The 24,878-nt window shown below is 40.2% G+C and overlaps 1 protein-coding gene across 1 annotated transcript; it reads right to left on the bottom strand.

Moving 5' to 3' along the window:
• Window positions 1-2,914: 2,914 nt before the first annotated feature.
• LOC135532803 (uncharacterized) lies at window positions 2,915-24,349 on the bottom strand. Its single transcript, XM_064960239.1, has 5 exons — window positions 24,319-24,349; window positions 23,842-23,874; window positions 10,131-10,415; window positions 9,822-9,863; window positions 2,915-3,687 (listed from the first exon to the last, which is right to left on the bottom strand). The coding sequence occupies exons 3-5, from the start codon at window positions 10,357-10,359 to the stop codon at window positions 3,326-3,328; spliced, it is 633 nt and encodes a 210-aa protein (XP_064816311.1). The 5' UTR covers window positions 10,360-10,415; window positions 23,842-23,874; window positions 24,319-24,349; the 3' UTR covers window positions 2,915-3,325.
• Between the last annotated feature and the right edge of the window lie 529 nt (window positions 24,350-24,878).

Genomic DNA, 24,878 nt, shown 5'->3' on the forward strand with positions numbered 1-24,878 from the left:
ACTAAGGGCTGTACTAAGTGCTGTATCCAGGCTATACTAAGGGCTGTATCCAGGCTGTACTAAGGGCTGTATCCAGGCTGTACTAAGGGCTGTATCCAGGCTGTACTAAGGGCTGTACTAAGGGCTCTACTAAGGGCTGTATCCAGGCTGTACTAAGGGCTGTATCCAGGCTGTACTAAGGGCTCTACTAAGGGCTGTATCCAGGCTGTAATAAGGGCTGTATCCAGGCTGTACTAAGGGCTGTATCCAGGCTGTACTAAGGGCTGTATCCAGGCTGTACTAAGGGCTGTATCCAGGCTGTACTAAGGGCTGTACTAAGGGCTCTACTAAGGGCTGTATCCAGGCTGTACTAAGGGCTGTATCCAGGCTGTACTAAGGGCTCTACTAAGGGCTGTATCCAGGCTGTAATAAGGGCTGTATCCAGGCTGTACTAAGGGCTGTATCCAGGCTGTACTAAGGGCTGTATCCAGGCTGTACTAAGGGCTGTATCCAGGCTGTACTAAGGGCTGTATCCAGCCTGTAATAAGGGCTGTATCCAGGCTGTACTAAGGGCTGTATTAAGGGCTGTATCCAGGCTGTACTAAGGGCTGTATTTTGGCTGTACTAAGTGGTGTACTAAGGGCTGTATCCAGGCTATACTAAGGGCTGTATCCAGGCTGTACTAAGGGCTGTATCCAGGCTGTACTAAGGGCTGTATCCAGGCTATACTAGGGGCTGTTTCCAGGCTGTACTAAGGGCTGTATCCAGGCTGTACTAAGGGCTGTATTAAGGGCTGTATCCAGGCTGTACTAAGGGCTGTATCCAGGCTGTACTAAGGGCTGTATCCAGGCTGTACTAAGGGCTGTATCCAGGCTGTACTAAGGGCTGTATCCAGGCTGTACTAAGGGCTGTACTAAGGGCTGTACTAAGGGCTGTACTAAGGGCTGTATCCAGGCTGTACTAAGGGCTGTATCCAGGCTGTACTAAGGGCTGTACTAAGGGCTGTACTAAGGGCTGTATCCAGGCTCTACTAAGGGCTGTACTAAGGGCTGTATCCAGGCTGTACTAAGGCCTGTATCCAGGCTGTACTAAGGGCTGTATCCAGGCTGTACTAAGGGCTGTATCCAGGCTGTACTAAGGGCTGTACTAAGGGCTGTACTAAGGGCTGTATCCAGGCTGTACTAAGGGCTGTATCCAGGCTGTACTAAGGGCTGTACTAAGGGCTGTACTAAGGGCTGTATCCAGGCTGTACTAAGGGCTGTATCCAGGCTGTACTAAGGGCTGTATTTTGGCTGTACTATGGGCTGTACTAAGGGCTGTATTCAGGCTGTACTAAGGGCTGTATTTTGGCTGTACTATGGGCTGTACTACAAATTTAAATAAAGATGATTAAGGAGGTTGGAATTCCCATCTCCTTTAAAAAAAATATATAATAAAAACTCCATCGAGAGAGTTCAAAATAAACTTTATTTAACCAGAACGTCCTAACCAACCCAGTACTGTCTTAGGTGGCATCAACAGCCGGTCTTCCCTCCTCTCTCTCCTGGTCTTCTAGAGCATCAACAGCCTGTCTTCCCTCATCTCTCTCCTGGTCTTCTAGAGCATCAACAGCCTGTCTTCCCTCCTCTCTCTCCTGATATTCTAGAGCATCTTCTAGAGCATCAACAGCCTGTCTTCCCTCCTCTCTCTCCTGATATTCTAGAGCATCTTCTAGAGCATCAACAGCCTGTCTTCCCTCCTCTCTCCTGGTCTTCTAGAGCATCAACAGCCTGTCTTCCCTCCTCTCTCTCCTGGTCTTCTAGAGCATCAACAGCCGGTCTTCCCTCCTCTCTCTCCTGGTCTTCTAGAGCATCAACAGCCTGTCTTCCCTCCTCTCTCTCCTGGTCTTCTAGAGCATCAACAGCCTGTCTTCCCTCCTCTCTCTCCTGATATTCTAGAGCATCTTCTAGAGCATCAACAGCCTGTCTTCCCTCCTCTCTCTCCTGATATTCTAGAGCATCTTCTAGAGCATCAACAGCCTGTTTTCCCTCCTCTCTCCTGGTCTTCTAGAGCATCAACAGCCTGTCTTCCCTCATCTCTCTCCTGGTCTTCTAGAGCATCAACAGCCTGTCTTCCCTCCTCTCTCCTGGTCTTCTAGAGCATCAACAGCCTGTCTTCCCTCCTCTCTCTCCTGGTCTTCTAGAGCATCAACAGCCTGTCTTCCTCCTCTCTCTCCTGATATTCTAGAGCATCTTCTAGAGCATCAACAGCCTGTCTTCCTTCCTCTCTCTCCTGATATTCTAGAGCATCTTCTAGAGCATCAACAGCCTGTCTTCCTTCCTCTCTCTCCTGATATTCTAGAGCATCAACAGCCTGTCTTCCCTCATCTCTCTCCTGGTCTTCTAGAGCATCAACAGCCTGTCTTCCCTCCTCTCTCTCCTGGTCTTCTAGAGCATCAACCGCCTGTCTTCCCTCCTCTCTCTCCTGATCTTCTAGAGTATCAACAGCCTGTCTTCCCTCCTCTCCCAACTGATCTTCTAGTGCATCAACCGCCTGTCTTCCCTCCTCTCTCTCCTGGTCTTCTAGAGCATCAACAGCCTGTCTTCCCTCATCTCTCTCCTGATCTTCTAGAGTATCAACAGCCTGTCTTCCTCCTCTCTCTCCTGGTCTTGTAGAGCATCAACAGCCTGTCTTCCCTCCTCTCTCCTGGTCTTGTAGAGCATCAACAGCCTGTCTTCCCTCCTCTCTCCTGGTCTTCTAGAGCATCAACATCCTGTCTTCCCTCCTCTCTCTCCTGGTCTTCTAGTGCATCAACAGCCTGTCTTCCCTCCTCTCTCCCTGGTGTTCTAGAGCATCAAGAGCCTGTCTTCCCTCCTCTCTCTAGTGATCTTCTAGGGCATCATCTAGAGCATCAACAGCCTGTCTTCCCTCCTCTCTAGTGATCTTCTAGGGCATCTTCTAGAGCATCAAGAGCCTGTCTTCCCTCCTCTCCCACCTGATCTTCTAGAGTATCAACAGCCTGTCTTCCCTCCTCTCTCCTGGTCTTCTAGAGCATCAACAGCCTGTCTTCCCTCATCTCTCTCCTGGTCTTCTAGAGCATCAACAGCCTGTCTTCCCTCCTCTCTCTCCTGGTCTTCTAGAGCATCAACAGCCTGTCTTCCCTCCTCTCTCTCCTGGTCTTCTAGAGCATCAACAGCCTGTCTTCCTCCTCTCTCTCCTGGTCTTCTAGAGCATCAACAGCCTGTCTTCCCTCATCTCTCTCCTGGTCTTCTAGAGCATCAACAGCCTGTCTTCCTCCTCTCTCTCCTGGTCTTCTAGAGCATCAACAGCCTGTCTTCCCTCCTCTCTCTCCTGGTCTTCTAGAGCATCAACAGCCTGTCTTCCCTCCTCTCTCCTGGTCTTCTAGAGCATCAACAGCCTGTCTTCCCTCCTCTCCCAACTGATCTTCTAGAGTATCAACAGCCTGTCTTCCCTCCTCTCTCTCCTGGTCTTCTTGAGCATCAACAGCCTGTCTTCCCTCCTCTCTCTCCTGATCTTCTAGAGTATCAACAGCCTGTCTTCCCTCCTCTCTCTCCTGGTCTTCTAGAGCATCAACAGCCTGTCTTCCCTCCTCTCTCTCCTGGTCTTCTAGAGCATCAACAGCCTGTCTTCCTCCTCTCTCCGTCTCTGATCCAGGACCCAGTAAAGGTTGCATCTCCATCATTTCAACTCTGTTACTCCCAGGTTCATCTGTTGAAATAAAATATAGAAAGGAGGATTCAGAAGGAAACAACAACATTCACATAGAATAACCTGACCAGTAATTACACATTAGACTCATAAAGCCAGAGGTCTTCTCTCCTGAGGACAACCACATTAATAACCTGACCAGTAATTACACATTAGACTCATAAAGCCTGAGGTCTTCTCTCCTGAGGACAACCACATTAATTGCCTGACCAGAAATTACACATTAGACTCATAAAGCCTGAGGTCTTCTCTCCTGAGGACAACAACATTAATAACCTGACCAGTAATTATAGGACACATGAGACTCATAAAGCCTGAGGTCTTCTCCCCTGAGGGCAACAACATTACTATCCTGACCAGTAATTACACACTAGACTCATAAAGCCTGAGGTCTTCTCTCCCTGAGGACAACAACATTACTATCCTGACCAGTAATTACACACTAGACTCATAAAGCCTGAGGTCTTCTCTCCCTGAGGGCAACAACATTAATAACCTGACCAGTAATTATAGGACACATGAGACTCATAAAGCCTGAGGTCTTCTCTCCCTGAGGGCAACAACATTAATAACCTGACCAGTAATTATAGGACACATGAGACTCATAAAGCCTGAGGTCTTCTCTCCTGAGGACAACAACATTAATAACCTGACCAGTAATTACACACTAGACTCATAAAGCCTGAGGTCTTCTCTCCCTGAGGACAACAACATTAATAACCTGACCAGTAATTATAGGACACATGAGACTCATAAAGCCTGAGGTCTTCTCTCCCTGAGGGCAACAACATTACTATCCTGACCAGTAATTACACACTAGACTCATAAAGCCTGAGGTTTTCTCTCCCTGAGGGCAACAACATTAATAACCTGACCAGTAATTACACACTAGACTCATAAAGTCTGAGGTCTTCTCTCCCTGATGGCAACAACATTAATAACCTGACCAGTAATTACACACTAGACTCATAAAGCCTGAGGTCTTCTCTCCCTGAGGGCAACAACATTAATAACCTGACCAGTAATTACACACTAGACTCATAAAGCCTGAGGTTTTCTCTCCCTGAGGGCAACAACATTAATAACCTGACCAGTAATTACACACTAGACTCATAAAGCCTGAGGTCTTCTCTCCTGAGGGCAACAACATTAATAACCTGACCAGTAATTACACACTAGACTCATAAAGCCTGAGGTCTTCTCCCCTGAGGGCAACAACATTAATAACCTGACCAGTAATTACACACTAGACACATAAAGCCTGAGGTCTTCTCTCCCTGACGGCAACAACATTAATAACCTGACCAGTAATTATAGGACACATGAGACTCATAAAGCCTGAGGTCTTCTCTCCTGAGGGCAACAACATTAATAACCTGACCAGTAATTATAGGACACATGAGACTCATAAAGCCTGAGGTCTTCTCTCCCTGAGGACAACAACATTAATAACCTGACCAGTAATTATAGGACACATGAGACTCATAAAGCCTGAGGTCTTCTCTCCCTGAGGGCAACAACATTAATAACCTGACCAGTAATTATAGGACACATGAGACTCATAAAGCCTGAGGTCTTCTCTCCCTGAGGACAACAACATTAATAACCTGACCAGTAATTACACACTAGACACATAAAGCCTGAGGTCTTCTCTCCCTGACGGCAACAACATTAATAACCTGACCAGTAATTATAGGACACATGAGACTCATAAAGCCTGAGGTCTTCTCTCCCTGAGGGCAACAACATTAATAACCTGACCAGTAATTATAGGACACATGAGACTCATAAAGCCTGAGGTCTTCTCTCCCTGAGGACAACAACATTAATAACCTGACCAGTAATTATAGGACACATGAGACTCATAAAGCCTGAGGTCTTCTCTCCCTGAGGGCAACAACATTAATAACCTGACCAGTAATTATAGGACACATGAGACTCATAAAGCCTGAGGTCTTCTCTCCCTGAGGACAACAACATTAATAACCTGACCAGTAATTACACACTAGACTCATAAAGCCTGAGGTCTTCTCTCCCTGAGGACAACAACATTAATAACCTGACCAGTAATTATAGGACACATGAGACTCATAAAGCCTGAGGTCTTCTCTCCCTGAGGGCAACAACATTACTATCCTGACCAGTAATTACACACTAGACTCATAAAGCCTGAGGTTTTCTCTCCCTGAGGGCAACAACATTAATAACCTGACCAGTAATTACACACTAGACTCATAAAGTCTGAGGTCTTCTCTCCCTGATGGCAACAACATTAATAACCTGACCAGTAATTACACACTAGACTCATAAAGCCTGAGGTTTTCTCTCCTGAGGGCAACAACATTAATAACCTGACCAGTAATTACACACTAGACTCATAAAGCCTGAGGTCTTCTCTCCCTGAGGGCAACAACATTAATAACCTGACCAGTAATTACACACTAGACTCATAAAGCCTGAGGTCTTCTCTCCCTGAGGGCAACAACATTAATAACCTGACCAGTAATTACACACTAGACACATAAAGCCTGAGGTCTTCTCTCCCTGACGGCAACAACATTAATAACCTGACCAGTAATTATAGGACACATGAGACTCATAAAGCCTGAGGTCTTCTCTCCCTGAGGGCAACAACATTAATAACCTGACCAGTAATTATAGGACACATGAGACTCATAAAGCCTGAGGTCTTCTCTCCCTGAGGACAACAACATTAATAACCTGACCAGTAATTATAGGACACATGAGACTCATAAAGCCTGAGGTCTTCTCTCCCTGAGGGCAACAACATTAATAACCTGACCAGTAATTATAGGACACATGAGACTCATAAAGCCTGAGGTCTTCTCTCCCTGAGGACAACAACATTAATAACCTGACCAGTAATTACACACTAGACACATAAAGCCTGAGGTCTTCTCTCCTGACGGCAACAACATTAATAACCTGACCAGTAATTATAGGACACATGAGACTCATAAAGCCTGAGGTCTTCTCTCCCTGAGGGCAACAACATTAATAACCTGACCAGTAATTATAGGACACATGAGACTCATAAAGCCTGAGGTCTTCTCTCCCTGAGGGCAACAACATTAATAACCTGACCAGTAATTATAGGACACATGAGACTCATAAAGCCTGAGGTCTTCTCTCCCTGAGGACAACAACATTAATAACCTGACCAGTAATTATAGGACACATGAGACTCATAAAGCCTGAGGTCTTCTCTCCCTGAGGGCAACAACATTAATAACCTGACCAGTAATTATAGGACACATGAGACTCATAAAGCCTGAGGTCTTCTCTCCTGAGGACAACAACATTAATAACCTGACCAGTAATTACACACTAGACTCATAAAGCCTGAGGTCTTCTCTCCCTGAGGACAACAACATTAATAACCTGACCAGTAATTATAGGACACATGAGACTCATAAAGCCTGAGGTCTTCTCTCCCTGAGGGCAACAACATTACTATCCTGACCAGTAATTACACACTAGACTCATAAAGCCTGAGGTTTTCTCTCCCTGAGGGCAACAACATTAATAACCTGACCAGTAATTACACACTAGACTCATAAAGTCTGAGGTCTTCTCTCCCTGATGGCAACAACATTAATAACCTGACCAGTAATTACACACTAGACTCATAAAGCCTGAGGTTTTCTCTCCCTGAGGGCAACAACATTAATAACCTGACCAGTAATTACACACTAGACTCATAAAGCCTGAGGTCTTCTCTCCCTGAGGGCAACAACATTAATAACCTGACCAGTAATTACACACTAGACTCATAAAGCCTGAGGTCTTCTCTCCCTGAGGGCAACAACATTAATAACCTGACCAGTAATTACACACTAGACACATAAAGCCTGAGGTCTTCTCTCCCTGACGGCAACAACATTAATAACCTGACCAGTAATTATAGGACACATGAGACTCATAAAGCCTGAGGTCTTCTCTCCCTGAGGGCAACAACATTAATAACCTGACCAGTAATTATAGGACACATGAGACTCATAAAGCCTGAGGTCTTCTCTCCCTGAGGACAACAACATTAATAACCTGACCAGTAATTATAGGACACATGAGACTCATAAAGCCTGAGGTCTTCTCTCCCTGAGGGCAACAACATTAATAACCTGACCAGTAATTATAGGACACATGAGACTCATAAAGCCTGAGGTCTTCTCTCCCTGAGGACAACAACATTAATAACCTGACCAGTAATTACACACTAGACACATAAAGCCTGAGGTCTTCTCCCCTGACGGCAACAACATTAATAACCTGACCAGTAATTATAGGACACATGAGACTCATAAAGCCTGAGGTCTTCTCCCCTGAGGGCAACAACATTAATAACCTGACCAGTAATTATAGGACACATGAGACTCATAAAGCCTGAGGTCTTCTCTCCCTGAGGACAACAACATTAATAACCTGACCAGTAATTATAGGACACATGAGACTCATAAAGCCTGAGGTCTTCTCTCCCTGAGGGCAACAACATTAATAACCTGACCAGTAATTATAGGACACATGAGACTCATAAAGCCTGAGGTCTTCTCTCCCTGAGGACAACAACATTAATAACCTGACCAGTAATTACACACTAGACTCATAAAGCCTGAGGTCTTCTCCCTGAGGACAACAACATTAATAACCTGACCAGTAATTACACACTAGACTCATAAAGCCTGAGGTCTTCTCTCCCTGAGAACAACCACATTAATAACCTGACCAGTAATTACACACTAGACTCATATAGCCTGAGGTCTTCTCTCCCTGAGGGCAACAACATTAATAACCTGACCAGTAATTACACACTAGACTCATAAAGCCTGAGGTCTTCTCCCCTGAGGACAACAACATTAATAACCTGACCAGTAATTACACACTAGACTCATAAAGCCTGAGGTCTTCTCTCCCTGAGGACAACAACATTAATAACCTGACCAGTAATTACACACTAGACTCATAAAGCCTGAGGTCTTCTCTCCCTGAGGACAACCACATTAATAACCTGACCAGTAAATTACACACTAGACTCATAAAGCCTGAGGTCTTCTCTCCCTGAGGACAACAACATTAATAACCTGACCAGTAATTATGCACTAGACTCATAAAGCCTGAGGTCTTCTCTCCCTGAGGACAACAACATTAATAACCTGACCAGTAATTACGCACTAGACTCATAAAGCCTGAGGTCTTCTCTCCCTGAGGACAACAACATTAATAACCTGACCAGTAATTACACACTAGACTCATAAAGCCTGAGGTCTTCTCTCCTGAGGACAACAACATTAATAACCTGACCAGTAATTACGCACTAGACTCATAAAGCCTGAGGTCTTCTCTCCCTGAGGACAACAACATTAATAACCTGACCAGTAATTACGCACTAGACTCATAAAGCCTGAGGTCTTATATATAATCATTGAAATCATTCTGTGTGGCAAACAACATATTTCTTGAGGTGGGTGACATCAACGGGTAATATTTTCTTATCTCGGAGAGTCATTGATATGTGACATTACTGTATGTTACAGGAATGTGGGACGGACAGACAGACAGACAGGCAGACAGACAGACAGGCACAGACAGGCACAGACAGGCAGACAGACAGACAGGCAGAAGTAAGGCAGAGAGAAAGGTAGACAGGCAGAGAGACAGGTAGACAGGCAGTAAGGTAGAGAGACAGGTAGACAGGCAGACAGGCAGAGACAGACAGGCAGGCAGCCAGGCAGGCAGATATACAGGCAGTAAGGCAGACAGGCACAGAGACAGATAGACAGGCAGTAAGGTAGAGAGACAGGAAGTAAGGCAGACAGGCAGACAGGCAGAGAGACAGGTAGACAGGCAGTAAGGCAGAGAGACAGGCAGACAGGCAGGCAGGCAGACAGACAGACAGACAGACAGACAGACAGACAGACAGGTAGACAGGCAGTAAGGCAGACAGACAGACAAACAGACAGACAGGCAGACAGACAGACAGGCAGACAGGCAGTAAGGCAGACAGACAGACAAACAGACAGGCAGACAGAGACAGATAGACAGGCAGACAGGCAGTAAGGCAGACAGACAGACAAACAGACAGGCAGACAGAGACAGATAGACAGGCAGATACTTACCAGGTGGATCAACATCAACAACATCTGTTTTTGGAGATATACCTAAAAGACCAGAGTAAGTTAGAAAATACCAAGATCTCCAACTAAATCTGTTTCCTCTCTAAATTAATAACACCTTGGATTGACACAGTGAATAATGATAATAATGAATGGATTTATCTCACATCGGCTCAAACTTGGTTTTAGCTGCTCAACCAGTAAAGACAGTAGTTGTAGAAATGTTGAACTGAATTTGAAAACTATGACAACATAAAACAATATTTTTTTCTCCAGTGATACTGTATCCAACGTAGGTAGACAGGTGCTTACCCAGTTCTTCACCCAGTAGGTTTATGACTCGATCAGGGTCTTCTTTCAGTATGTCTAGGACTAAATCAGGTTCTACTCTCATCAGACTCCTGTAAAAAGCCGATTTCACCTTTTCCCCGCCTGAATCTACAGCCGTGAACAGAACCCTCATCTTCTCCACGTTGGTCCCAGCAGCACAGATATCAGAGTAATCCTGTTGTTGGATCTTCAGGGTGTCTGCAATGTCCATCACCTTGGTAACATTGTCAACGAGCTTCGGCCTGCGCGCATCCAAAAACCCGACAACTGGTTAGAAAAGAGAAGAATATATTACATTTCGACCGAAACAACGAGATTACGTCTCTGTATTTTCAGAAAAAAATTCTCCACTCTTTTTCCCCAAGTCCAAATGTTGCTACATACGGTGTATCGTTTTAATGTAGAATAAATGACTAACTCTGCAGTAATTAATATTAAGGTTATACAACCACAGGTCATACTATATGAGAGGTTATAGAGCTACAGTTCATATTATATGAGAGGTTATAAAGCCACAGTTCATATTATATGAGAGGTTATAGACTTACAGTTCATATTATATGAGAGGTTATAGAGCTACAGTTCATATTATATGAGAGGTTATAGAGCTACAGTTCATATTATATGAGAGGTTATAGACCTACAGTTCATATTATATGAGAGGTTATAGAACTACAGTTCATATTATATGAGAGGTTATACACTGACAGTTCATATTATATGAGAGGTTATAGAGCTACAGTTCATACTATATGAGAGGTTATAGAGCTACAGTTCATACTATATGAGAGGTTATAGACTTACAGTTCATATTATATGAGAGGTTATAGACCTACAGTTCATACTATATGAGAGGTTATAGACCTACAGTTCATACTGTATGAGAGGTTATAGACCTACAGATCATATTATATGAGAGGTTATAGAGCTACAGTTCATACTATATGAGAGGTTATAGAACTACAGTTCATATTATATGAGAGGTTATACACTGACAGTTCATATTATATGAGAGGTTATAGACCTACAGTTCATATTATATGAGAGGTTATAGACCTACAGTTCATATTATATGAGAGGTTATAGAGCTACAGTTCATATTATATGAGAGGTTATAGACCTACAGTTCATATTATATGAGAGTTTATAGACCTACAGTTCATACTATATGAGAGGTTATAGAGCTACAGTTCATATTATATGAGAGGTTATAGAGCTACAGTTCATATTATATGAGAGGTTATAGAGCCACAGTTCATACTATATGAGAGGTTATAGAGCTACAGATCATATTATATGAGAGGTTATAGAGCTACAGTTCATATTATATGAGAGGTTATAGAGCTACAGTTCATACTATATGAGAGGTTATAGAGCTACAGTTCATATTCTATGAGAGGTTATAGAGCCACAGTTCATACTATATGAGAGGTTATAGAGCTACAGATCATATTATATGAGAGGTTATAGAGCTACAGTTCATATTATATGAGAGGTTATAGAGCTACAGTTCATACTATATGAGAGGTTATAGACCTACAGTTCATATTATATGAGGGGTTATAGAGCTACAGATCATATTATATGAGAGGTTATAGAGCTACAGTTCATATTATATGAGAGGTTGTAGAGCTACAGATCATATTATATGAGAGGTTATAGAGCTACAGTTCATATTATATGAGAGGTTATAGACCTACAGTTCATATTATATGAGAGGTTATAGACCTACAGTTCATATTATATGAGAGGTTATAGAGCTACAGATCATACTATATGAGAGGTTATAGACCTACAGTTGATACTATATGAGAGGTTATAGACCTACAGTTGATACTATATGAGAGGTTATAGACCTACAGTTCATACTATATGAGAGGTTATAGACCTACAGTTCATATTATATGAGAGGTTATAGACCTACAGTTCATATTATATGAGAGGTTATAGACTTACAGTTCATATTATATGAGAGGTTATAGAGCTACAGTTCATATTATATGAGAGGTTATAGAGCTACAGTTCATATTATATGAGAGGTTATAAAGCTACAGTTCATATTATATGAGAGGTTATAGACCTACAGTTCATATTATATCAGAGGTTATAGAACTACAGTTCATATTATATGAGAGGTTATACACTGACAGTTCATATTATATGAGAGGTTATAGAGCTACAGTTCATACTATATGAGAGGTTATAGAGCTACAGTTCATACTATATGAGAGGTTATAGACTTACAGTTCATATTATATGAGAGGTTATAGACCTACAGTTCATACTATATGAGAGGTTATAGACCTACAGTTCATATTATATGAGAGGTATTAGACCTACAGTTCATATTATATGAGAGGTTATAGACCTACAGTTCATATTATATGAGAGGTTATAGAGCTACAGATCATATTATATGAGAGGTTATAGAGCTACAGTTCATATTATATGAGAGGTTATAGAGCTACAGTTCATACTATATGAGAGGTTATAGACCTACAGTTCATATTATATGAGAGGTTATAGAGCTACAGATCATATTATATGAGAGGTTATAGAGCTACAGTTCATATTATATGAGAGGTTATAGAGCTACAGATCATATTATATGAGAGGTTATAGACCTACAGTTCATATTATATGAGAGGTTATAGAGCTACAGTTCATATTATATGAGAGGTTATAGACCTACAGTTCATATTATATGAGAGGTTATAGACCTACAGTTCATATTATATGAGAGGTTATAGAGCTACAGTTCATATTATATGAGAGGTTATAGAGCTACAGTTCATATTATATGAGAGGTTATAGATCTACAGTTCATACTATATGAGAGGTTATAGACCTACAGTTCATATTATATGAGGGGTTATAGAGCTACAGATCATATTATATGAGAGGTTATAGAGCTACAGTTCATATTATATGAGAGGTTGTAGAGCTACAGATCATATTATATGAGAGGTTATAGACCTACAGTTCATATTATATGAGAGGTTATAGACCTACAGTTCATATTATATGAGAGGTTATAGACCTACAGTTCATATTATATGAGAGGTTATAGAGCTACAGATCATACTATATGAGAGGTTATAGACCTACAGTTGATACTATATGAGAGGTTATAGACCTACAGTTGATACTATATGAGAGGTTATAGACCTACAGTTCATACTATATGAGAGGTTATAGACCTACAGTTCATATTATATGAGAGGTTATAGACCTACAGTTCATATTATATGAGAGGTTATAGACTTACAGTTCATATTATATGAGAGGTTATAGAGCTACAGTTCATATTATATGAGAGGTTATAGAGCTACAGTTCATATTATATGAGAGGTTATAGAGCTACAGTTCATATTATATGAGAGGTTATAGACCTACAGTTCATATTATATCAGAGGTTATAGAACTACAGTTCATATTATATGAGAGGTTATACACTGACAGTTCATATTATATGAGAGGTTATAGAGCTACAGTTCATACTATATGAGAGGTTATAGAGCTACAGTTCATACTATATGAGAGGTTATAGACTTACAGTTCATATTATATGAGAGGTTATAGACCTACAGTTCATACTATATGAGAGGTTATAGACCTACAGTTCATACTATATGAGAGGTTATAGACTTACAGTTCATACTATATGAGAGGTTATAGACCTACAGTTCATATTATATGAGAGGTATTAGACCTACAGTTCATATTATATGAGAGGTTATAGACCTACAGTTCATATTATATGAGAGGTTATAGAGCTACAGATCATATTATATGAGAGGTTATAGAGCTACAGTTCATATTATATGAGAGGTTATAGAGCTACAGTTCATACTATATGAGAGGTTATAGACCTACAGTTCATATTATATGAGAGGTTATAGAGCTACAGATCATATTATATGAGAGGTTATAGAGCTACAGTTCATATTATATGAGAGGTTATAGAGCTACAGATCATATTATATGAGAGTTATAGACCTACAGTTCATATTATATGAGAGGTTATAGAGCTACAGTTCATATTATATGAGAGGTTATAGACCTACAGTTCATATTATATGAGAGGTTATAGACCTACAGTTCATATTATATGAGAGGTTATAGAGCTACAGTTCATATTATATGAGAGGTTATAGAGCTACAGTTCATATTATATGAGAGGTTATAGATCTACAGTTCATACTATATGAGAGGTTATAGAGCTACAGTTCATATTATATGAGAGGTTATAGACCTATAGTTCATATTATATGAGAGGTTATAGAACTACAGTTCATATTATATGAGAGGTTATACACTGACAGTTCATATTATATGAGAGGTTATAGAGCTACAGTTCATACTATATGAGAGGTTATAGAGCTACAGTTCATACTATATGAGAGGTTATAGACTTACAGTTCATATTATATGAGAGGTTATAGACCTACAGTTCATACTATATGAGAGGTTATAGACCTACAGTTCATACTATATGAGAGGTTATAGACCTACAGATCATATTATATGAGAGGTTATAGAGCTACAGTTCATACTATATGAGAGGTTATAGAACTACAGTTCATATTATATGAGAGGTTATACACTGACAGTTCATATTATATGAGAGGTTATCGACCTACAGTTCATATTATATGAGAGGTTATAGAGCTACAGTTCATATTATATGAGAGGTTATAGACCTACAGTTCATATTATATGAGAGGTTATAGACCTACAGTTCATACTATATGAGAGGTTATAGAGCTACAGTTCATATTATATGAGAGGTTATAGACCTACAGTTCATACTATATGAGAGGTTATAGACCTACAGTTCATACTATATGAGAGGTTATAGAGCTACAGTTCATATTATATGAGAGGTTATAGAGCTACAGTTCATATTATATGAGAGGTTATAGAGCTACAGTTCATACTATATGAGAGGTTATAGAGCTACAGATCATATTATATGAGAGGTTATAGAGCTACAGTTCATATTATATGAGAGGTTATAGAGCTACAGTTCATACTATATGAGAGGTTATAGACCTACAGTTCATATTATATGAGAGGTTATAGAGCTACAGATCATATTATATGAGAGGTTATAGACCTACAGTTCATATTATATGAGAGGTTATAGACCTACAGTTCATACTATATGAGAGGTTATAGAGCCACAGATCATATTATATGAGAGGTTATAGAGCTACAGTTCATATTATATGAGAGGTTATAGAGCTACAGTTCATATTATATGAGAGGTTATAGAGCTACAGTTCATATTATGAGAGGTTATAGAGCTACAGTTCATACTATATGAGAGGTTATAGAGCTACAGTTCATATTATATGAGAGGTTATAGAGCCACAGTTCATAGTATATGAGAGGTTATAGACCTACAGTTCATATTATATTTAAACATTTTTACAGCAGGCTACAGTTCCCTTGACATGCCAAATGTCTATTTGAAGTCTAGTCGTCTTGTGACATTAGACTACTGTTCTGGTCCTTCTATAACATTAGACTACTTTTCTGGTCCTCTCTTCTATAACATCAGACTACTGTTCTGGTCCTCTCTTCTATAACATCAGACTACTGTTCTGGTCCTCTCTTCTATAACATTAGACTACTGTTCTGGTCCTCTCTTCTATAACAGACGACTGTTCTGGTCCTCTCTACTATAACATTAGACTACTGTTCTGGTCCTTCTATAACATTAGACTACTTTTCTGGTCCTCTCTTCTATAACATTAGACTACTGTTCTGGTCCTCTCTTCTATAACATTAGACTACTGTTCTGGTCCTCTCTTCTATAACATTAGACTACTGTTCTGGTCCTCTCTTCTATAACAGACTACTGTTCTGGTCCTCTCTTCTATAACATTAGACTACTGTTCTGGTCCTCTCTTCTATAACAGACTACTGTTCTGGTCCTCTCTTCTATAACATTAGACTACTGTTCTGGTCCTCTCTTCTATAACATTAGACTACTGTTCTGGTCCTCTCTTCTATAACATTAGACTACTGTTCTGGTCCTCTCTTCTATAACAGACTACTGTTCTGGTCCTCTCTTCTATAACATTAGACTACTGTTCTGGTCCTCTCTTCTATAACAGACTACTGTTCTGGTCCTCTCTTCTATAACAGACTACTGTTCTGGTCCTTCTATAACAGACGACTGTTCTGGTCCTTCTATAACAGACGACTGTTCTGGTCCTTCTATAACAGACTACTGTTCTGGTCCTCTCTTCTATAACATCAGACTACTGTTCTGGTCCTCTCTTCTATAACATTACACTACTGTTCTGGTCCTCTCTTCTATAACAGACTACTGTTCTGGTCCTCTCTTCTATAACATCAGACTACTGTTCTGGTCCTCTCTTCTATAACATCAGACTACTGTTCTGGTCCTCTCTTCTATAACATTACACTACTGTTCTGGTCCTCTCTTCTATAACAGACTACTGTTCTGGTCCTCTCTTCTATAACAGACTACTGTTCTGGTCCTCTCTTCTATAACAGACTGTTCTGGTCCTCTCTTCTATAACATTAGACTACTGTTCTGGTCCTCTCTTCTATAACATTACACTACTGTTCTGGTCCTCTCTTCTATAACAGACGACTGTTCTGGTCCTCTCTTCTATAACATTAGACTACTGTTCTGGTCCTCTCTTCTATAACAGACTACTGTTCTGGTCCTCTCTTCTATAACAGACTACTGTTCTGGTCCTCTCTTCTATAACAGACTACTGTTCTGGTCCTCTCTTCTATAACATTGTACTACTGTTCTGGTCCTCTCTTCTATAACATTAGACTACTGTTCTGGTCCTCTCTTCTATAACATTAGACTACTGTTCTGGCCCTTCTATAACAGACTACTGTTCTGGTCCTCTCTTCTATATCAGACGACTGTTCTGGTCCTCTCTTCTATAACAGACGACTGTTCTGGTCCTCTCTTCTATAACATTAGACTACTGTTCTGGTCCTCTCTTCTATAACAGACTACTGTTCTGGTCCTCTCTTCTATAACATCAGACTACTGTTCTGGTCCTCTCTTCTATAACATTAGACTACTGTTCTGGTCCTCTCTTCTATAACAGACTACTGTTCTGGTCCTCTCTTCTATAACATCAGACTACTGTTCTGGTCCTCTCTTCTATAACATTAGACTACTGTTCTGGTCCTCTCTTCTATAACATTAGACTACTGTTCTGGTCCTCTCTTCTATAACATTAGACTACTGTTTTGGTCCTCTCTTCTATAACAGACTACTGTTCTGGTCCTCTCTTCTATAACATTAGACTACTGTTCTGGTCCTCTCTTCTATAACATTATACTACTGTTCTGGTACTCTCTTTTATAACATTAGACTACTGTTCTGGTCCTCTCTTCTATAACATTAGACTACTGTTCTGGTCCTCTCTTCTATAACATTAGACTACTGTTCTGGTCCTCTCTTCTATAACATTAGACTACTGTTCTGGTCCTCTCTTCTATAACATCAGACTACTGTTCTGGTCCTCTCTTCTATAACATTAGACTACTGTTCTGGTCCTCTCTTCTATAACATTAGACTACTGTTCTGGTCCTCTCTTCTATAACATTAGACTACTGTTCTGGTCCTCTCTTCTATAACATCAGACTACTGTTCTGGTCCTCTCTTCTATAACAGACTACTGTTCTGGTCCTCTCTTCTATAACATTAGACTACTGTTCTGGTCCTCTCTTCTATAACATTAGACTACTGTTCTGGTCCTCTCTTCTATAACAGACTACTGTTCTGGTCCTCTCTTCTATAACATTAGACTACTGTTCTGGTCCTCTCTTCTATAACATTAGACTACTGTTCTGGTCCTCTCTTCTATAACATTAGACTACTGTTCTGGTCCTCTCTTCTATAACATTAGACTACTGTTCTGGTCCTCTCTTCTATAACAGACTACTGTTCTGGTCCTCTCTTCTATAACATTAGACTACTGTTCTGGTCCTCTCTTCTATAACATTAGACTACTGTTCTGGTCCTCTCTTCTATAACATTAGACTACTGTTCTGGTCCTCTCTTCTATAACATTAGACTACTGTTCTGGCCCTTCTATAACATTAGACTACTGTTCTGGTCCTCTCTTCTATAAAATTAGACTACTGTTCTGGTCCTCTCTTCTATAACATTAGACTACTGTTCTGGTCCTCTCTTCTAGAACATTAGACTACTGTTCTGGTCCTCTCTTCTATAACATCAGACTACTGTTCTGGTCCTCTCTTCTATAACATTAGACTACTGTTCTGGTCCTCTCTTCTATATCATTAGACTACTGTTCTGGTCCTCTCTTCTATAACATTAGACTACTGTTCTGGTCCTTCTATAACATTAGACTACTGTTCTGGTCCTCTCTTCTATAACAGACTACTGTTCTGGTCCTCTCTTCTATAACAGACTACTGTTCTGGTCCTCTCTTCTATAACATTAGACTACTGTTCTGGTCCTCTCTTCAATAACAGACTACTGTCCTAGTCCTCTCTTCTTTAACATTAGACTACTGTTCTGGTCCTCTCTTCTATAACATTAGACTACTGTTCTGGTCCTCTCTTCTATAACATTAGACTACTGTTCTGGTCCTTCCTTCTATAACATTATACTACTGTTCTATTCCTTCTATAACATTAGACTACTGTTCTGGTCCTCTCTTCTATAACATCAGACTACTGTTCTGGTCCTCTCTTCTATAACATTAGACAACTGTTCTGGTCCTTCCTTCTATAACATTATACTACTGTTCTATTCCTTCTATAACATTAGACTACTGTTCTGGTCCTCTCTTCTATAACAGACTACTGTTCTGGTCCTTCTATAACAGACTACTGTTCTGGTCCTTCTATAACATTAGACTACTGTTCTGGTCCTTCTATAACATCAGACTACTGTTCTGTTCCTCTCTTCTATAACATTAGACTACTGTTCTGGTCCTTCTATAACATTATACTACTGTCCTAGTCCTCTCTTCTATAACATTAGACTACTGTTCTGGTCCTTCTATAACATCAGACTACTGTTCTGGTCCTCTCTTCTATAACATTAGACTACTGTTCTGGTCCTTCTATAACATCAGACTACTGTTCTGGTCCTTCTATAACATTAGACTACTGTTCTGGTCCTCTCTTCTATAACATTAGACTACTGTTCTGGTCCTTCTATAACATCAGACTACTGTTCTGGTCCTTCTATAACATTAGACTACTGTTCTGGTCCTTCTATAACATCAGACTACTGTTCTGGTCCTCTCTTCTATAACATTAGACTACTGTTCTGATCCTTCTATAACATCAGACTACTGTTCTGGTCCTCTCTTCTATAACAGACTACTGTTCTGGTCCTCTCTTCTATAACAGACTACTGTTCTGGTCCTCTCTCCTATAACATTAGACTACTGTTCTGGTCCTCTCTTCTATAACATTATACTACTGTTCTGGTCCTCTCTTCTATAACATCAGACTACTGTTCTGGTCCTCTCTTCTATAACATTAGACTACTGTTCTGGTCCTCTCTTCTTTAACATCAGACTACTGTTCTGGTCCTCTCTTCTATAACATTAGACTACTGTTCTGGTCCTTCTATAACATTAGACTACTGTTCTGGTCCTCTCTTCTATAACATTAGACTACTGTTCTGGTCCTTCTATAACATCAGACTACTGTTCTGGTCCTCTCTTCTATAACATTAGACTACTGTTCTGGTCCTTCTATAACATTATACTACTGTCCTAGTCCTCTCTTCTATAACATTAGACTACTGTTCTGGTCCTTCTATAACATCAGACTACTGTTCTGGTCCTTCTATAACATTAGACTACTGTTCTGGTCCTCTCTTCTATAACATTAGACTACTGTTCTGGTCCTTCTATAACATCAGACTACTGTTCTGGTCCTTCTATAACATTAGACTACTGTTCTGGTCCTTCTATAACATCAGACTACTGTTCTGGTCCTTCTATAACATTAGACTACTGTTCTGATCCTTCTATAACACCAGACTACTGTTCTGGTCCTCTCTTCTATAACAGACTACTGTTCTGGTCCTCTCTTCTATAACATTAGACTACTGTTCTGGTCCTCTCTTCTATAACATTATACTACTGTTCTGGTCCTCTCTTCTATAACATCAGACTACTGTTCTGGTCCTCTCTTCTATAACATTAGACTACTGTTCTGGTCCTCTCTTCTATAACATTAGACTACTGTTCTGGTCCTCTCTTCTATAACATTAGACTACTGTTCTGGTCCTCTCTTCTATAACATTAGACTACTGTTCTGGTCCTCTCTTCTATAACATTAGACTACTGTTCTGGTCCTCTCTTCTATAACATTAGACTACTGTTCTGGCCCTTCTATAACATTAGACTACTGTTCTGGTCCTCTCTTCTATAAAATTGGACTACTGTTCTGGTCCTCTCTTCTATAACATTAGACTACTGTTCTGGTCCTCTCTTCTAGAACATTAGACTACTGTTCTGGTCCTCTCTTCTATAACATCAGACTACTGTTCTGGTCCTCTCTTCTATAACATTAGACTACTGTTCTGGTCCTCTTCTATATCATTAGACTACTGTTCTGGTCCTCTCTTCTATAACATTAGACTACTGTTCTGGTCCTTCTATAACATTAGACTACTGTTCTGGTCCTTCTATAACAGACTACTGTTCTGGTCCTCTCTTCTATAACAGACTACTGTTCTGGTCCTCTCTTCTATAACATTAGACTACTGTTCTGGTCCTCTCTTCTATATCATTAGACTACTGTTCTGGTCCTCTCTTCTATAACATTAGACTACTGTTCTGGTCCTTCTATAACATTAGACTACTGTTCTGGTCCTTCTATAACAGACTACTGTTCTGGTCCTCTCTTCTATAACAGACTACTGTTCTGGTCCTCTCTTCTATAACATTAGACTACTGTTCTGGTCCTCTCTTCAATAACAGACTACTGTCCTAGTCCTCTCTTCTTTAACATTAGACTACTGTTCTGGTCCTCTCTTCTATAACATTAGACTACTGTTCTGGTCCTCTCTTCTATAACATTAGACTACTGTTCTGGTCCTTCATTCTATAACATTATACTACTGTTCTATTCCTTCTATAACATTAGACTACTGTTCTGGTCCTCTCTTCTATAACATTAGACTACTGTTCTGGTCCTCTCTTCTATAACATTAGACAACTGTTCTGGTCCTTCCTTCTATAACATTATACTACTGTTCTATTCCTTCTATAACATTAGACTACTGTTCTGGTCCTCTCTTCTATAACAGACTACTGTTCTGGTCCTTCTATAACAGACTACTGTTCTGGTCCTTCTATAACATTAGACTACTGTTCTGGTCCTTCTATAACATCAGACTACTGTTCTGTTCCTCTCTTCTATAACATTAGACTACTGTTCTGGTCCTTCTATAACATTATACTACTGTCCTAGTCCTCTCTTCTATAACATTAGACTACTGTTCTGGTCCTTCTATAACATCAGACTACTGTTCTGGTCCTTCTATAACATTAGACTACTGTTCTGGTCCTCTCTTCTATAACATTAGACTACTGTTCTGGTCCTTCTATAACATCAGACTACTGTTCTGGTCCTTCTATAACATTAGACTACTGTTCTGGTCCTTCTATAACATCAGACTACTGTTCTGGTCCTTCTATAACATTAGACTACTGTTCTGATCCTTCTATAACATCAGACTACTGTTCTGGTCCTCTCTTCTATAACAGACTACTGTTCTGGTCCTCTCTTCTATAACATTAGACTACTGTTCTGGTCCTCTCTTCTATAACATTGTACTACTGTTCTGGTCCTCTCTTCTATAACATCAGACTACTGTTCTGGTCCTCTCTTCTATAACATTAGACTACTGTTCTGGTCCTCTCTTCTTTAACATCAGACTACTGTTCTGGTCCTCTCTTCTATAACATTAGACTACTGTTCTGGTCCTTCTATAACATTAGACTACTGTTCTGGTCCTCTCTTCTATAACATTAGACTACTGTTCTGGTCCTTCTATAACATCAGACTACTGTTCTGGTCCTCTCTTCTATAACATTAGACTACTGTTCTGGTCCTTCTATAACATTATACTACTGTCCTAGTCCTCTCTTCTATAACATTAGACTACTGTTCTGGTCCTTCTATAACATCAGACTACTGTTCTGGTCCTTCTATAACATTAGACTACTGTTCTGGTCCTCTCTTCTATAACATTAGACTACTGTTCTGGTCCTTCTATAACATCAGACTACTGTTCTGGTCCTTCTATAACATTAGACTACTGTTCTGGTCCTTCTATAACATCAGACTACTGTTCTGGTCCTTCTATAACATTAGACTACTGTTCTGATCCTTCTATAACACCAGACTACTGTTCTGGTCCTCTCTTCTATAACAGACTACTGTTCTGGTCCTCTCTTCTATAACATTAGACTACTGTTCTGGTCCTCTCTTCTATAACATTATACTACTGTTCTGGTCCTCTCTTCTATAACATCAGACTACTGTTCTGGTCCTCTCTTCTATAACATTAGACTACTGTTCTGGTCCTCTCTTCTATAACATCAGACTACTGTTCTGGTCCTCTCTTCTATAACATTAGACTACTGTTCTGGTCCTTCTATAACATTAGACTACTGTTCTGGTCCTCTCTTCTATAACATTAGACTACTGTTCTGGTCCTCTCTTCTATAACAGACTACTGTTCTGGTCCTTCTATAACAGACTACTGTTCTGGTCCTTCTATAACATTATACTACTGTTCGGGTCCTTCTATAACATCAGACTACTGTTCTGGTCCTCTCTTCTATAACAGACTGTTCTGGTCCTTCTATAACATTAGACTACTGTTCTGGTCCTCTCTTCTATAACATTATACTACTGTTCTGGTCCTCTCTTCTATAACAGACTACTGTTCTGGTCCTTCTATAACATTAGACTACTGTCCTAGTCCTCTCTTCTATAACAGACTACTGTTCTGGTCCTCTCTTCTATAACATTATACTACTGTTCTATTCCTTCTATAACATCAGACTACTGTTCTGGTCCTCTCTTCTATAACAGACTGGTCTTCTGGTCTTCTCTTCTATTCAACCCGCCACCCAACTGCCCCTTTAATGGCCCTAAACCCAAAGTATCCATTTAAGGTGTTGTTTCTCTTTATTCAACCCACCACCCACCTGCCCCTGAACCCATCTCCGTCGCGCGGATCTGAACCAAGTGGACTGTGGGTTAGGACCCACACCATACCAACGAGTTCATCTGACTCTGGGTAAGTAAAAGAAAGGGTCTCATTACCTAAACCCAAAGTATCCCTTTAAGGTATTGTTTCTCTTTATTTAACCCAAGGTATCCCTTTCAGGTGTTGTTTCTCTTTATGTAACACCAAGTATTCCTTTAAGGTATTGTTTCTCTTTATTTATTTAACCCAATATCCCTTTAAGGTATTGTTTCTCTTTATTTATTTAACCCAAAGTATCCCTTCAAGGTATTATTATACCCCCAGATGTCCCTTTAAGACTCCCCCAGATGTCCCTTTAAGACTCCCCCAGATATCCCTTTAAGACTCCCCCAGATATCCCATTAAAACTCCCCAGATATCCCTTTAAGACTCCCCCAGATATCCCTTTAAGACCCCCCAGACACTTACCCTTCTCCTCTACATGCTGTCTAATGCGCTCCTCTGTAGATTGAGAGACAACAAATTAATATAAGAGTTAGCATCATGAACTCTATACACACACACACACACACACAGATGTCCAAAATGAACGAATGTTGTGCATTAGATGACTTGATGCAGTCTCAGTGTGGATGAGCCTAGTAGGTGATGTATTGCTAACTTACATTTTAACGAAACAGTTTGTTATAAATCAGGGATTTGGATACACAGACCCTTGAGCCACTGCTGCCCATCATGTTGAGTTCCTTTTTTGGGGCCCCCCACCTTAATTAAAATTGCCCATCCCTGCCCTGAATAGTATGTAGTATAATTAGTGCACAGTATGTCCTCAATAGTATGTAGTATGATGAGTACACAGTATGTCCTCAATAGTGTGTAGTATGACGTAGACTACATTTCAAATAGTATTTAAACCCAAGTCTGACACACACATTGCCCACCTACCTGTATCCAGCTTAGTCTGAAGATCTAGATTTTTTTTTCACTGTAAATACAAAGAAAACAGAAATGAATAAACCAAATAAATAAGATGCTGTATCGACACTCATAAAAACACTGAACCAAGCATGAGAGCACCAGCTGTTCCGGATGACTGTGCGATCACGCTCTCTGTAACTGATGTGGGTAAGACCTTTAAACAGGTAAACATTCGCAAAGTCATTCTTGTTTTAATATATTGACACGGTCTGTTTTTTGTTACTATTATGCCAGTAACCATTTCACTATACAGTACACACCTCCTGTATCCTGCACATGTGACAAATAAACGTGTATTTTATTTGATATAGTGTGTGTTTAACAGAGATGGTAACGTGTAAAACAACATGACCTGCACCAAAATCAGTATATTGACCAAGGACTAGATGAAGTGTATTTTAACCTGGAGTTTTTCCTTATTGTAGTCTACTACTTTTACCACTTTTAGTCTTATTCTTTGGTTGTTTACTACACTACTCCCTCTGTTTAGCACATGGCCTCACATGTGAATCCTTAAAGAGATGGGT

Source organism: Oncorhynchus masou, unplaced genomic scaffold (genome assembly GCF_036934945.1).
Source record: "Oncorhynchus masou masou isolate Uvic2021 unplaced genomic scaffold, UVic_Omas_1.1 unplaced_scaffold_2036, whole genome shotgun sequence".
In the NCBI taxonomy this organism is placed as follows: Eukaryota; Metazoa; Chordata; class Actinopteri; order Salmoniformes; family Salmonidae; genus Oncorhynchus; species Oncorhynchus masou.